Source organism: Medicago sativa, chromosome 6 (genome assembly GCF_051527215.1).
Source record: "Medicago sativa cultivar Bolivia chromosome 6, Bolivia_mono, whole genome shotgun sequence".
Classification (NCBI taxonomy): Eukaryota; Viridiplantae; Streptophyta; class Magnoliopsida; order Fabales; family Fabaceae; genus Medicago; species Medicago sativa.
In genome coordinates, this window is record NC_140754.1 from 66,728,270 (window position 1) to 66,744,907 (window position 16,638).

Consider the following 16,638-nt stretch of genomic DNA (forward strand, 5'->3'; position numbering starts at 1 on the left):
GTTTCTGGTGGAAAGTTAGAGGAGATTCCCTCTTCATAGCCAGATCAGCAGCAGAGTTGATAGCAGGGTGTTGGCTCAGAATAATCATACACAGCAAGGTGGGAAATGCAATAGGCAATTTTACAGCATCAGTCTTAGCATGCCTCATGGTCTGATCAAACACATACCTCCCAATGTCCATCTTAGTCTTAGTTCCTACAGCAAAAATAAACCTAGCCAAACCTGTTGCAATATCTTAAGAGTGAGTAGTGGGAACCCAATTAGCAGCACCAATTCTGTTAAGAACTGCATACTTCATACTCAGCTTTCCAGAGGAAATCTTTCCTTTCTTTGGCCAAACTTTCACCTTATTGGCCGTGATTTCTTTGCAGATCTGGTTGTCAGTAGCCTCTACCTCAGCAGCCCCTCCTTCAATTCCTAAAAAATTGTTGATGATGTTGGGGGAGAAGTTGACACATTCTCCTCTAACGTATACCTTTTGATAATCTCTCCTGAGAGGATTATCACAGTCCTTGGGAATATTTACCAGAAATTCTCTAACCAGCTTTTCATAGAACTCTCCTAGCTTGCACACTGTTTTCTCCAGACCAGGCTCTTTGATTAAACTCATTACCTCTTCAAACTTCAAGGCTTCTTCACTCAACTCTCTTTCTAAAGCAAGCCTCCTATGGTAAATAAATTTCCACCTCTGAGCAAAGCTTGGAAGATGAAAAGATACTTTGTCAAAAGGCACGTCTTCTACAATCTGTAGATCTTTCTTTCCATCAGCTTTCTTGGTTTTAGAAGGGATGAAGTTTGACACATCCATCTCAGCATCATATTCAGACTCACTAGAAGAGACAACCTTTCTTTTTCTCGAACTACCAGCAGCAGTTTTCACCATCACTTTACTCCAACCTTTCTTGGGACCAACGCTAGCAGACTTTGTCCTACTTTGGGGGGTTTCAATCACAGTGGTATCAGGCTTCTTAGAGGTTTTGCTAGCAGACGGAACATCCTTTCCTTTGTTACTTTTTAATCTCTTGGCCATGCTATCACCAACGTTCTGTTCCTGAGGAACATCCTCTAGATTGAGTTTGTCAACATCCACGACATCTTTTTCACTTTCATCTGCTTCTTCGTCATTCTTTTTAGTATCATCACCAGAGTCCCTACCTTCTTCCATTTGAGATTTCTCCACAATCTTTTCTGGATCCATCTCCTTTTCTGAATCAGACTGAACACTAGGTACCCTTTCATCACTCACATCCTCCTCTTCACCAGACTACTTAGCAGGTTGACCCAGAGATGTGCTAACATCCGGTTCAACATTCTCCTGTCCTAGGCTTTCTTTCGGAACATTCTCAACAGAATCATCACCAACAGTTTCATTATCAGGATTACTAACACCCAAGTTTTCAGTACTTTCTATAACATCATTCAACACATCTAATCCTAACTTTTTACCAGAACCACTTTCAACAGAGTTACGGACAGAATCAGGGTTACCTTTTTCTTCAGTAGGTGTTGCAACATCAGAGGATAACTTGGTGCCTTCTTCACCAACAGCAGCATTCTTCGTAGAGGTACCTTCCTTGGTGGCTATAAAAGGATTCTCCTTATTATGGAGATCCGTCATGGTTAGAGCAACTTTTGATTCACCCTTCTTTGTAGTCTTATTCTTCTTTGATGAAGACTTCTCGGCAATTTTCTTCATGGTTTTTGGAGGAGGAACAGTGCTGAGCGGTTTGACCATCTTTGGAGCAGAAGAGTCGGTTTCACGTTGAGGGACGTCCTTCTTTTAGGAAGAAACAAAAGTGTCCTTTTTGAATTTCATGGTGAAGTGAAAGTGATGATATCGAATGGAGTGAGGAAAAGAAATATGAAGATCGGTTGGAGAAGAAAGAGTGTGAACGGTTTTGAGAGGTTTGAGAGAAAGAAGAGAATGACAAGGGTTAGGAGTGATTTGTGTGATATGATTGCAGTTGGTGGAGAGAGGGAAGTTAATTGGGGAAAAACTGCCTAAATATGCGTGCACTAATAAGTAACCTGAAACACCACCTTCTTTTGCACGCTTGCCCCTAGTTAACTGCGATAACCTCTTCCTTAAAGAAATGTCCAATCTGTCCTTTATTTTTTCAAACTTTTTGAAGTCCATCAATTCTGCATATTTATCACTTACCATTTCTTCTGTAGGGATGCAGCAGGTTTCTTCTCCAGGATTTTCACTAAGATTCTTATGAATTTTATTAATTTCTAGAGGTGAGCCTCTCTGAGAACCTCTAGTCACTTCTTGAGTGTGTGATGCCTTTTGACCTTTCTGATGCTTCAGCATCCTATCCAACATGCCAGCCTGTTCTTCTGGGATCCATTTGTAGCAGTCATTCTTAGTCCTTCTTCCTTTCATTAGAACTAGTCCTTCCTCATTTGTTACCCTGCATCCAAGTTTGTTGAATCTCACTTCCAGACCTTGGTCACACAGCTGACTCACACTGATTAAATTTGAGAAGAGTCCTTCAACAAATAATACATTATCAAGTTTGGGTAGCTCATTACTGATCAACTTACCTTTACCTCATATTTCTCCCCAACCATCATCTTCAAAGGTAACATACCCTTTCTCACAAGGTCTTATGTATTCAAAATAGCTGTCATTCACAGTCATATGTTTGGAACAACCACTGTCAAAGTACCAAACTTCTTTATATGTTGACTTTTTAGAGATGTGACCTACCAAGCCAACATTGACACTCTTAGGCATCCATTTATGATTGAATTTACTTGGATAACCATATAGTTTGTAGCAGAAGGGTCTAATGTGTCCTTTTCTCTTACAATGATGACAAATCCAAGGACGAGTTCTCCTTTTCTCATACAGATGTTGTTGAGAAGGTTCCAACATTATCTTGCTACCAGAAGCCCATCATTTCCTGTAGTGTATGTAGCCTTATTATGCTTGTTAGGTTCTTCTCTTCTTATCATTCCATGATCTTCCACAGCATATGCAATTTTTTTATTGCGTTGTTTTCGATTCAGAAACTAATAATCAAAATCTATACCTTTTGCTTGTCTCTTACCTTCACCATCTACAACATTATTCAGAATTGTAGACCCATTTTCAACTTGGTTTTTGAACTCTTCAATTTGTGAGTTTAAACATGTTACCTTAACATTGAGTTCATATACCTTTGTCAGAAGATCATTTTTTTCTGAAAGGAGTTGCTTATATATCTTCTTTTGTTCTCCTAGCATCTTACAGATTTCTGTACTTCTAGCATGCAGATCCTTATATGCAGTAGCTAGATCATCATACTCCAACTCTTCATCACAAGTCTCATCATCAGAATAGATTTTTCCTGTTAGAGCAGTTACTTGTCTAGAGAGCATACCTTCACTTATTCTTTTAGAAACATCTTTCTCAGACCAGACAACATTGGCACTTTTCTTGTAGAAGTTAGCACATTCTGTTGTTATATGTCCAAAACCTCCACAATCATGACATTGGTCTTCTTTGATGTTGAATTCACTTTCTGTTTTTCTTTGATGTTGGATCTAATGTTCTGCCCATCTGTTCTGGACTTCCAGTTAGTCAAACTCATAATTTTGTTGAACAATTTTCCAAGGAGCACTACAGATTCAGCCAAGTTCTCATCATTCTCAAGATTCCCTTGAGTTTCTTTAGTATTCGTAGAGAAAACATTATTATCTTCCTTTTCAACCCTATTATTGATGATAATTTCAAAAATCTGTAGAGATCCAATGAGTTCTTCTATCTTTATTTCGGAAATATCTTGAGCTTCTTCTATAGCAATGACTTTCATGTCAAATCTTTTAGGTAGAGACCTGATAATTTTTCTTACCAGTTTTTCATCTGATAATTTTTCTCCAAGAGAGTCAAATGTATTAGCAATGTCAAGCACATTCATATAGTAGTCTTGTATGGTCTATTCTTCTTTCATCTTCAAGCTTTCAAACTTGGTGGTCAGAAGTTGGATTCTAAAGCTCTTCACTTTGGATGTGCCTTCATGTGCAGTTTTAAGAATATCCCATGCTTCCTTGGCCACTGTACATTTCTTGATTAGCCTAAACATGTTCTTATCCACCCCATTGAAAAGTGCATTCAAGGCTTTGGAGTTTGCAAGAGACAACCCATCTTCTGCTGTGGTCCATTCTTCTTCAGGTTTCAGAACATCAGTTTTGTTCCCATCTTTATCAAGATTAACAGGATGCTCCCAACCTTTCAGAACAGACTTCCAAGTCTTGCTATCGATGGATTTTAGAAAAGCACTCATACGTGATTTCCAACAATCATAATTAGAGCCATCCAACAATGGTGGTCTGTTAACAAAGCCTCCTTCTTTCTCCATATTTCCTGAATAGATTTCCTCTGGATCTCACCCAATAACAGGCAGGGTGCCTACTCTGATACCAATTGAAATTCTGGCACGTTAGACTTAAGATGTTCTAAACGATGTTCCAATACAACACACATTAAACAGATGTTGTATATGATGTTTAGAACATTAAGCTAACAAACATAAAAACAAAGTAATAGACAGGAAAGAAAAGAGGCACAGAGAAATTGTTAACCCAGTTCGGTGCAACGTCACCTACTCCGGGGGCTACCAGGCCAGGAAGGAAATTCACTAGTGCAGTCCGTATTCAAAAGCTCTCGGCAAACCACGTTTGTACTTATGACCTAGGACCTACCCCAACTAGACTTCAACCTAGGAACTCCTAGATTTGAGATCCCATCTCACTCCCTTACAACTGATCACAACCCCCTGTGATTCCCAAATTACAGACTCAAATCAAATGAGGTTACCCTCAAAAATAACAACACGCAACCTTGCTTAAAAGCTTAGATGAAGTTCATAATCTACCTAGCTCCTTGCTTAAAAGCTTCGGAGTAGTGCACAGTATTACAACTCAAAGTACAGTCCTAAACATGCATCAAGATGATACACGAAAGGCTCACAAGATATAAGACTCAAAACCTAAACAAAACTCCATTTTGTAAAGCAATGTCTTGACTAATTCTTCAGGTCTTGCAGCCTCCTTTATATACTGAAGCAAAGCGTGTCATCCCTTCAATCAAGCTTCAGATCAAACCTGTGACTTATTGCTCAATCAACATGGCCGGATAAGGAAACTCCTAGAAAGTAGGCTCATTAAAAGTCACATTGTTATCACCTTAAAAATACTTTCCTAAGTCATTTTAACAATTCATTAAGAAATCACATATGTTTCGATCTCCTCATAATTGCACACGGTTCAGACCAACTCAAGCTGGCGTGGATTCCTTCAATCAAGCAAGCGCGTGCGTAAACATAGGCAAAGCACAGAACGTACCGACCAGGTCTGGATGTTGGAACATTGTGTTCCACATCTGAAGTGAATATTTGTTTTAGGCAAAAGTGAAGTCAACATACAAATATCCAACAGAGCACCTCTGATCGTATATCAAGTGTTCAACTTCAAACATTTTTCTTTGTAATCTTGTTTGTTTATAAGTCTCTTGTAGTTGTGCTTGAGCATAGAAGTCTCTTGATTGTCTTCTTGAGCATAGGAAGACTCTTGCAAAGTGTGCTTGAGCAAAGGAAGTCTCTTGATGTGTGCTTGAGCAATTGTAATCAGATATTACATTCTAGTGAAATCTCCTTGGAAGTGCAAGGGGGAGTGGACTACTTCCGGATTGTGGAAGGAACCAGTATAACTGCTTTGTGTCTTTCTTCTTCTCTCTCTTTGTTTTTATCTTCTGCGTTTAGATTCTGATTATCACTTCAGAAGTTGTTTCACTTTGCTTCTGACCTGTGTGTTCAGTTTAGGAGAAACGAAGAATTTTTCAAAACACAATTCAACCCCCCTTCTTGTGTTTTTCTCACCTTCAACACATGCCTAGCTCAACTCGACGTTTAGCATGTATGGCTCAGCTCCCTCCTTCAGCATGCCTAGGTTAGCTCAACCTTCAACATACGTAGCTCAGTTATACCCTTCAACATGCCTAGCTCAGTTATACCCATCAACATGTCTTGCTCAACTCGTCCTTCAGCATGCCTAGCTTAGCTTGACCTCAGCATGCCTGGCTCATCTCCACCCTTCAACATTCCTAGTTCATTTCCACCCTTCATCATACTTAGATAAGCTTAAACATTTAGTTCATGGTTGGCACAACACTACTATTTAAGTTATATATATATATATATATATATGCTTAGCTCAGCTTAACTATCCCGGTCAACTAGAGCCTCAGCCCTTCCTCACGTTATTTCACGTTATTGTCCAAGTAAAAGTTGTGGTCCTCATAAGAAGTTATGCACGACATGTCACACATCCTGCACGGACAAGTGACGTAAGATGCATGTGCTCCAGCTCCACGTGTCATGTACATATGAGATTCATAGAGAAGGAGTAGCCAACTCCACTAATGGACCTGGACATTCAAAGAGAGAGTCATTAGGTCAAGAAAGTGATAAATATAAAAGATGACACTTAGAGGGTAAAAAGAGATCCATTCATTCTAGCTTAAACAATGTATTTCCACCTTAGTCATTTTAAAGTATACTTGAGCTCCTTGTTGGTAGTCCACTAAAGAGCTCATTTATTATAATTTATGTTTACATACATGAACAATTAACAAAAAAATATTTTATTTTATTCAAAATTTGAACTAAATATATCAACTTTTATTAATTTATATATTTATTTTAAATAGAACCGTAAGAAGTATATACTATTATGAATGCTTTAGTGACAATTATATCGTACCACAATAGATATTTTCATAACATGCCTTAAAAAAAAAAAAAAAAAAAAAAAAGAGCAGGATATTTTGATTACATTGGTTGTTTTGAGCCAAGTCTCTTTGATCGATGTCACATGTACTCCACATAAGCACAATTTTTCTCTCTGTTTCTACTCAACTCTCCTCTCTCGTCAGTTTGCCTTTCTCTTTCAACATAATTCATTATAGCCAATGACCAATCACAAAACCAACAATAGCTATAACCAACCACCTGGCTTCTTACACAGTTACAATTCTAAAATATCCAACTCACACGAAACACACACACTTACACTCTGAACCTTAATGTTTTCTTCAAAAAAACCCAACTATGCTTCCGTATATATATAACAACATATTCTTCACTCTCGTAACACCAACTCTCCAACTCTTTATCTTCAGTTCCCACTTTCTCTCTCAAAACCTTTTTCCTACTTTCTCTAATATATACATATGTTTAGGGAGGGGCAATTAGCGGCAAGTTGCCCGAAGAAACCAGCAGGGAGAAAGAAGTTTAAGGAGACTCGCCACCCGGTGTATAGAGGTGTGAGGAAGAGGAACTTAGATAAATGGGTGTGTGAAATGAGGGAACCAAACAAGAAGACTAGGATTTGGCTAGGGACTTTTCCAACGGCTGAGATGGCTGCCCGAGCACACGACGTTGCAGCGATGGCATTAAGGGGCCGCTACGCCTGTCTCAATTTTGCAGACTCGGTGTGGAGGCTTCCTACTCCTGCCTCTGCTGAAACAAAAGACATTCAAAGGGCAGCTGCAGAAGCCGCTGAGGCTTTCAGACCAGACAAGACTTTAACGACTACTGACATTGACACGGTTGTGGCCGTTGTCGTTGCAGTCGAAGAAGAGGAAGAAGTGCTGAATATGTTTTGTGTGGAAGTCGAAGAAGAAGAGAAAGTGTTGAATATGCCAGAGTTGTGGAGGAATATGGCACTAATGTCCCCTACACATAGTTTGGTGCACGAGTATGAAGATTTTGATGTACAATTTCAAGATGAAGAGGTATCGCAACGGAACTTCTAAAGTTGAAGTGTTTGGCTTACTTTTTGTTTTTTTAGATTGTAGAATGGAAAATGTCTATACTACAATTTTTGTTAGTGGTATGGATTTTACGTAGAGAAATGTTTTGTTTACACAGTTTAGGACACAAGTACCGTATATTTATACGGATTTTGAGTTTTAAATTGTTTTTTTCTCTATCTTCAAGTGTTTGTTCTCTCTTTGACACCGAAGAAGTCCACACTCGTTGATTTAGGGTGTTGAGATGTGGTGTCAAAAATTGTGTGTTTAAATTACACAGCTGCAATATATTGATATACAACAAGTTGGAATTTCAAAAGGATTTTTAATTTGTAGCTTATCTGTGAATGTAATAACTTTTTTTTTTTGTGGTGATCGAAGTTTAACTCCGGATCTTACATATATTGTGCATTGTCTCTACCAACTGAGCTAAGCTATTGTGAATATAATTACTAATTGGGCATAAAGTGCATCTTATCACTTTTATTTATATATAAAAGAATAATAAAACTTTGGAATGTCAAAATATCTGTCTATGTATTAATATTGACCTTTGGTATTCATCAACAAAAAAAGAAGGCATTTGATTGCAATTTCAACTGTTGGCGTTTGGCTTAATTAGCTAATTGCAATATATTGAGGGATATAATTAAAATCAGTGTCTGACTTCTTATTTTTTTCTCTTCTCTTTTGCAGGTATTAAAAAAAAATCAGTTACAATGACTTGGACTTTGACCGCAATTGTAGTGATTAAGTTTTCTCAACTATTTCCTCATGTGTTTCTTCATAATTAATATATACAGCTTCTTCGGAATTGGACTCTAACTTCTTATTCATATTTTATTTTATTTTTTACAAATTCATTTTCATATCTTGAATATTTGATGGAACCTTATCTTCATAGATTGCAGACTTTATAGTGTTCTCAATACCCTTTCTCTTTGTCTGCATAATCAAAATAAAGTTTGCATAACATTTCTGATTGTAGGAACTCAGGAAGATATAAGAAAATGTTTGTATATTCATTGTGTGTTTCAAGTGCAAAGAAATTTTCCTATTTATATTATAGGATTGGAGACAAAGAAACACAGAATAATTACACATAAAGACTAATTACTCCTAACATAATTACAATATAATTACAATAAATAGAGAATTATAATATATCTTAACATCCCCCTCAAACTCAAGTGGGAGGTGCTTCAACCAACTTGAGTTTGGAAACTAAAGTGCGGAAACGTCTTGGAGAATGAGGTTTTGTGAACAAATCAGCCGGTTGATCAAGAGTGCCAATGGAGATAAGATGAAGTTCACCACGGAGAAGATGCTGACGAATGAAGTGACAATCAATTTCAATATGTTTGGTTTGCTCGTGGAAAACGTCATTGTGGGCAATTTGAATCGCACTTTGATTGTCATAATATAGATCAGTTGGTGAAGATTGTGATGTCTCTAAATTAGCAAGAAGCCAACGAAGCCACAATATCTCAGAAGTAGTATCAGCAAGAGCACGATATTCAGCTTCAGTGCTAGAGCGAGCTGCAAAAGTTTGTTTCTTGCTACGCCAAGATATAAGAGAATGTCCAAGAAAAATACAAAAACCAGTGGTGGAACGACGATCACTAGGATCACCGGCCCAATCGGCATCAAAGTAGGCTCTAAGAATCAACGGAGATGTAGCTATGTAATGAAGACCACAAAATAAAGTACCCTTGATATACCGAATAATCCGAATGACAGCAGCGTAATGTGTGGTACGTGGAGAAGCCATGAATTGGCTAACAAGATGAACAACATATGAAATATTTGGCCGAGTAATAGTGAGGTATATCAGACTACCTACAAGCTGCCGATAAAGAGTAGCATCATCAAGTAAAGTACCATCTTGAGGAGTAAATCGAACGTTTGGTTCAAGAGGAGTGTGTTCGATTTTACTATCACTAAGACCTGCTCAAGAGACAAGATCAGAAGCATACTTAGCCTGCGAGAGAAACAAGCCATTACACAAAGATACCTAGAAAGTAACTTAATGGTCCAAGATCCTTCATCTCAAAATGTTGACACAAGAATTTCTTGAGCTCTTCAATTCCAACAGAGTCATCTCCAGTGATAATCATGTCATCGACATAAAGAAGCAAGACAACAGTACCATTATTAGTTTTTCGAGTAAAGAGAGCAGAATCATGACAACTAGAAGAGAAATTCAATTGGGTGATAGTCTTGTGAAATTTAGCAAACTAAGCTCTAGGTGCTTGTTTGAGACCATAAAGAGCCTTACGAAGGCGACATACTTTATTTTCCTGACAAGTATATCCTGGAGGAGGACGCATGTAAACCTCTTCTTATAAATCACCATTGAGAAATGCATTTTTAACATCCATTTTAGTGAGTTTCCATTTGCAAGTGGCGGCAATGGTAAGAAGTGTTCGAACAGAGGTGATGTGTGCAACAAGGGCAAATGTTCTTCATAATCAATACCATACTCTTGAGTGAAACCTTTTGCCACAAGACGAGCTTTGTAACGCTCAATAGATCCATCAGAGATAGTCTTTATTTTATAAACCCACTTGCATCCTACAAGAGTCTTATTAGAAGGAGGATCAACAAGGTCCCAAGTGTTAGTTTTCTCTAATGCATGTAATTCTTCATGCATAGCTTGCTGCCAATGAGGATCTGCTGAGGCTTCCTTATAGGATTGTGGTTCATGATAGTGAAGCATAATGGAATAACAATGGTAATCACGAAGGTAAGGAGGTGGATTTCTTACTCGTTCAGGAAGCTCAATGGTGGGTGGTGCATGATCAATAGTTGGAACAACATCATCGGAAGTGGGTTGAACATCGGAAGTAGTTGGAACCTCACTAGAAGAACCTACATAAGTCTTAGAACTTGCATGTGTGTCACTAGGAAAAATGTCGACGTCAGAGTTAGTAAAGAGAGGGGTGGAAGTAGACAGGATTGACTTAAGCTTTGATAAAGAGAACATTATATGTTCCCAAAAGACAACATAGCGAGAGATGCGAATGCGTTGGGATATTGGATCCCAACAACGATAACCTTTGTGTTCGGTGCCATAACCAAGAAAATAACACAGACGAGCACGAGGCTCAAGTTTAGTATACTCATGGGGTTGAAGGAGGACAAAAAAAGCACAACCAAACACCTTGATCGATTTATAATCTGGTGTAGTGAGATAAAGATGCTCAAAAGGAGAGACATTACCAAGTACAGAGGAAGGGAGACAATTTATTATATGGACAGCAGTAAGAGCAGCTTCACCCCAAGCGCGTTCCGGACAAGAGGCTGAGATAAGCATGGCACAGACTGAGTCAAGAATGTGACGATGCTTTCTCTCAGCACGACCATTTTGTTGAGATGTGTAGGGACATGAAAATTCAGACAAGGTACCCTGCTCACTAAGAAAAGACAAGAGTTTTGAATCACGATATGCCATGGCATTATCTCGCCGAAAAACTTTAATGACTTTAGAAAATTGTGTTTGAATCATTTTGGCAAAATTGATGTAAATTTGAGGAAGCTCATCTCTATTTTTCATCATATATATCCATGTAAATCGAGAATAATCATCAATAAATATAACAAAATATCGAGAACTTCCCATAGTAGGTGTGGGAGCAGGACCCCAAATATCAGAATGCACTAGATCGAATGGTGAAGCTGAAATGGAAGTACTTTTATTGAAAGATAAGGCTGATTGTTTAGCAGTTTGACAAGCAGTACAATCAAGAGACTCATTAGTGACAGATCCTAAATAACCTTGAGACACAAGAGGACGCAATTCACCGATAGAACTATGGGCAAGACAACAATTTCAAAGTTGAATGGAAGAATGTGTGGAAGCGGCACAAATGTTGGACTCGAGAGGAATATGCAGTTCAATGAGCTCATATAGCCTTCCCATCTTACGCCCAGTCCCTATGAGTTGTCCTATCTGAGGACCCTGCCCACGACATTCAGAGGAAGAAAATATAATTTCATAACAAAGGTCACATAATTGGCTAACAAAGATAAGGTTTAAATTTAGTTTAGGAATAAGATATGTGTTAGGTACACTTAAATTAGATTGAGAGACAGAACGTGTATGGCTTACATGCATAAGAGATCCATCAGCAGTGTGGATACAACGGTTAATGTCATTTTTAGATAGGGAAGAAAATAAGTGAGACGCAGATGTCATATGGTTACAAAAGTCAGAGTCAAAATACCATTTAGAATTACCCGGTGTGGTGGAAAGAGCGTCAGGAGTATTACCATAAGGAATAAGTTGTCTAAGAAGAGACTCAATGTTTGTGATAGAGAAGGCAAACTGAGAAGATTCAATAGATCCATTGGCAGCAGCAGTTGTAAATTTAGACCCAGGAGAGTTGTGATGAGGTTGATTCATATGCTGATTAGATCATGGAGGACGAGTGGGACAATTCTGCATCAAATGTCCGGCTCTTTTGCAGCATCAACAACAATTTGAAGAAATATGACCCTTTTTCAAGCAATTATAACATTCGACAGTAGGGCAATTGGAGAAAGAATGTCCAAAATTACGACAATGACGACAATATTTATTCATTATAAAGGAATAAGATTAGCCAAAACAGCACCGTATGGAACAATCGATAAAATACCGATGGTGGAAAAGAAGAGATATCACCAAAGCAAGCTTAAAAATTGAATTGATGCAGGAGGAAAAAGCCAAACAAAGGGGGTATGGTGAATCACCAATGGGTAGCGGCGGTGGAAAAAAAATAAAAAGGAATACTCAGGAAAAATAATAATAAAAGAGAATAGGTAAAGAAAAACCTAAGCTCTTGATACCATGTAGAAACTCAGGAAGATATAAGAAAATGTTTGTATATTCATTGTGTGTTTCAAGTACAAAGAAATTGTCCTATTTATATTATAGGATTGGAGACAAAGAAACACAAAGAATAATTACACATAAAGACTAATTACTCCTAACATAATTACAATATAATTACAATAAATATATATTTTATTATATATCTTCACACTGATTACCAAAAAGGCCTCAATACTCTTTTTTTCAATAAGAAAGGCCTCAATACTCTTGATCATGAATTCAAATTTTAACCTCCACAAAATTGATTTTATATAACATATTTTGTTAAAAAAAATATATTTTTTTAAAGGCCATATTAATTTTTTTGCTTTAGGCCTCATAATCTATTGGACTGGCCCTGCACAATAATATTCATAAAAATCCCTTTTGTATCCTTTGGATGTCCATCGAAGATATATCTAATTCAATTTTTATTAACAAAACAAAGTGGACAAAATTCTAGTGAAGGAAAAAGAGTGCATAATCCTTTTGTGTGATATTTTACCTCGTTAAAAACTATACCAGAAAAATCCAACGGGATAAAATGAAGGTTAAGGGAAAAAGAGCGCAAAACAAATTTATCTTTCTCCCTAATAAAGACAATTATGTATGAGACGAAGAAGGTCAACGAATCTTCTGGACAAGTTACTCAAAATTTACTTTATGATGACATTGTAGAAAGATTTGGTCTATCTCATTTATTGTATTTCTCCAAATAATCAGTGCTTAAGATATTATCTTCAAATTGAGTTGTTACAAAAGCCTCCGTAAGAAAACACAAGTTTCTGGTTTATGTAAAACCATCATATTTAATAAAATAGCATTTTCTACTTCCTTTATGCAGTGCTAACATTTTCAAATGATCATATGATATTGTTTCTCTCTACAATACAAACTGTGTGCTTGAATTTGTTCCAAAATACGTGTTTGGACAAATTCAAGTTGTTCATCATTTTCTTAAGGATGCTATCTTCACTCACACGAGTGACATCACAAACATTGTAGTACATGATCAACTAGATTTTTCCATATCAAATTATTTTATCACGTTTGCTATATAAGTTTCTTGATAAACATGTGTTACTTCTTATTCTTGTTACCATGTCTCTTTTGATTATGAGTAGTTAGATTTCCTAAACCAGGTCATGTGACGAACTTCTCTGTAATTGCTTGGTTATGTAGCTTTTAATGATTCTTTAGAAACTGTTGATTGCTCTGGTTTTATTTATATATTTGTTTCTAATTTTATTTGTGCATTTACGAATATCCATGAAATAAGCTAATTCAAATGACCCCTAATCCATACGTTGCTAGTTTAACTAGTATAATTGTTCAATCTTAAATATGTTTAGACATATTTTATTAATGCTTTGTGACAATAATTTGGCATTCCTTAAACCTCCAATAGTTTTAGACTCATCACCTAAAACATTAGTGCTTTGTGACAATATTTTGGCGTTCCTTAAACCTCCAATAGTTTTATCAAATGTCGTAAACCAACCTATCCAAACACTTGTATTCTTAGCATTTAGTTACCAAGTAATGTAGAGAAGGGAATTCGACATGATCTTATCGCCGTTTCATTTGTTTATTTCTTTCATCAAACCTAGCTTATGCCATGTGCACCCTCCAATTTACACCTCCTAGTCACAATTGATATTGTTGGTATAAGTTTCACAATTAATATAAAGACAAACTTATATAAATATTATTAATTACTTGATTGCAGATTAGTATATTTGCTAAATCCGTCAGCAATTTTACATCTAATATACACTCCAACTTTTTATCCATATTATACATATAATAAACAAAAATAGTATATTCCTATGAATACTTTATCATAATTATATATACAATAACTATAAAAGGAAGGAAGAGCTAAAAATAGTAGTACATTCCCACTAATCCTTGAATAACCTTATATAGTAAACTAGTAATGGTTAGCTAGATATTTTGCCAACTTAAAAAATTATATTTGGATAACGTGGCTAGTTATTAGCCAAGTGTTCCTCTTTTGTTGTCACATTCACTACACACAAGCACACTTTCCTTCTGTCCCTACTCTCTTTGGTCTTTTCTCAACGGTTTCCCTTTCTCTTCCAAAATAATTGATAACCAATCACAAAGATCCACCAACTTGGCAAATAGCTCTCACTCACACAAAACTCACACTCACACTCACACTCACAAACACTCTGCCTGTTACCTTATTCTTTCCTTCAAACCCAAGTATGCTTCCCTATATATGTATATAATCCAACTTACTCTTCATTCTCCTAAAACAAACTCTCTCCAATTCCCACTTTTCCTCTTAAAACAATTTTCTACTCTCTACACATACATATGTTTACTACTAACAACTCTTCCTATTCACACTCCATTTCCTCAAAAGCATCTTCTTCCTACTATAACTCATTACCGGATTCGGAGATACGATTAGCGGCTAGTAACCCGAAGAAGAGAGGAGGGAGGAAGATATTCAAGGAAACTCGCCACCCGGTGTATAGAGGTGTTAGGAAGAGGAACTTAGACAAATGGGTGTGTGAAATGAGGGAGCCCAACACGAAGACTAGGATATGGCTAGGAACTTTTCCAACAGCCGATATGGCAGCCCGAGCCCATGATGTTGCTGCAATGGCATTGAGGGGACGCTACGCCTGTCTCAATTTCGCAGACTCAGTGTGGCGGCTTCCTATTCCAGCAACTTCCTCGATAAAAGATATTCAAAAGGCAGCTACAAAAGCCGCCGAAGCTTTTAGACCAGAGAATACTATAATGATTACCGATATTGAGACTGTTGTAGCTGTCGTCGCCACAAAGGAGCTGAATATCTTTTGTGGGGAAGATGAGCATGAAATGTTAAATATGTCTGAGTTGTGGAGGAATATGGCCCTAATGTCCCCTACGCATAGCTTTGGGTATGATGATCATTATGAAGATATTCATGCACAAGATTTTCAAGATGATGAGCTATCACTCTGGAACTTCTAAATTTTTTTTGTTTAGTTTAATTTTATTTTTGGATTGTAGAATAGGAAATGTCTATACTACAACCTTTTTAATTGGTAGCATAAATTCTGCATATATATAGGTTGAAATGGGAATTTATTTTTATAGCTTTTATGAGAATTATTAAATCACTAACCAATCATAAAGTGCATCTCATCCCTTTTATTATATATGAAAAAAGAATATAATTTTGAAATTTCAGCTTTTGATATAGAAAATATTCTCTTTTGTAGGACTTTAAAAAAAGGTCTATTACCATGAGTTGGGTTCTTACTGCAATTGGAGTTCCTTGGCCGCATTTCACCGTAATATCAAGGATTGTGATCGTTGCCGTGACTGCGAACCCTTCTTTTTTCTATTTCTGGTTTCTTTGTTTTCTTCCTAGCAAGGGAAGGTACAAAAGAAGAATGAATGAAACTTTAGTCATTCTGAAATTACCACAAGGATAAACCAGTGATTATTATCCTCTATAATTTCTTCAGTGTTTGATTTAGAAGGGCATGTTTCTAGCTAGCAGCTCTGAATCTAATGACGACTATAGTATGCCAAATATTAGCTTTACATTAAAAAATGACTAAACCATGAACCCATAAAAGAAGACTAAATCAAATATTTCTAATTACCACAAGCACTTGGCCTTAAAGTAGTCATCCCATATATATCTTCTCCAACTTGGCATAAAAGTATTTCCATCTTTAGACAGTAGGGTGTACTCCATCCATTTTTTAATATAAAAGCAATAATAACTCTTTGATTTAATAGTCTAAAAGTAAAAACAAATGTCAACTAATTTCACTTTATTTAATACTGTTATTATTAAACTATCTTTTAAAAAAATAATTGGTTACCTACTAAATATCCTTTAAAATTTGAGAGTAACTTATAGCCTTTTCCTCCAATCTAAGTTCTTTGAAAGAACATCATATAAATCAATGAGACACTGATAGAGTTGAGCCAAAAGAAGTTTACTAAG

At 36.7% G+C, this 16,638-nt stretch overlaps 3 protein-coding genes and 1 pseudogene across 4 annotated transcripts; 2 read left to right on the plus strand and 2 right to left on the minus strand.

The window, feature by feature from the left end:
• Positions 1-235: 235 nt before the first annotated feature.
• LOC146916463 (uncharacterized) lies at positions 236-1,198 on the minus strand. The gene has a single exon (XM_085721648.1). It carries the CDS (start codon positions 1,196-1,198, stop codon positions 236-238), a length of 963 nt encoding a protein of 320 aa, XP_085577774.1.
• A 2,725-nt stretch (positions 1,199-3,923) lies between these two features.
• Positions 3,924-4,346, minus strand: LOC146916464 (uncharacterized). The gene has a single exon (XM_085721649.1). The coding sequence runs from the start codon at positions 4,344-4,346 to the stop codon at positions 3,924-3,926; it is 423 nt and encodes a 140-aa protein (XP_085577775.1).
• Positions 4,347-6,846: 2,500 nt separating this feature from the next.
• On the plus strand, positions 6,847-12,565 carry LOC146916465 (dehydration-responsive element-binding protein 1A-like). Its single transcript, XM_085718560.1, has 2 exons — positions 6,847-7,780; positions 8,495-12,565. The coding sequence occupies exons 1-2, from the start codon at positions 7,217-7,219 to the stop codon at positions 8,519-8,521; spliced, it is 591 nt and encodes a 196-aa protein (XP_085574686.1). The 5' UTR covers positions 6,847-7,216; the 3' UTR covers positions 8,522-12,565.
• A 2,262-nt stretch (positions 12,566-14,827) lies between these two features.
• Positions 14,828-16,405, plus strand: LOC146916466 (dehydration-responsive element-binding protein 1E pseudogene; annotated as a pseudogene). The gene has a single exon (XR_015015077.1). The product of XR_015015077.1 is annotated as a dehydration-responsive element-binding protein 1E pseudogene (transcript).
• The last annotated feature ends 233 nt before the right edge of the window (positions 16,406-16,638 follow it).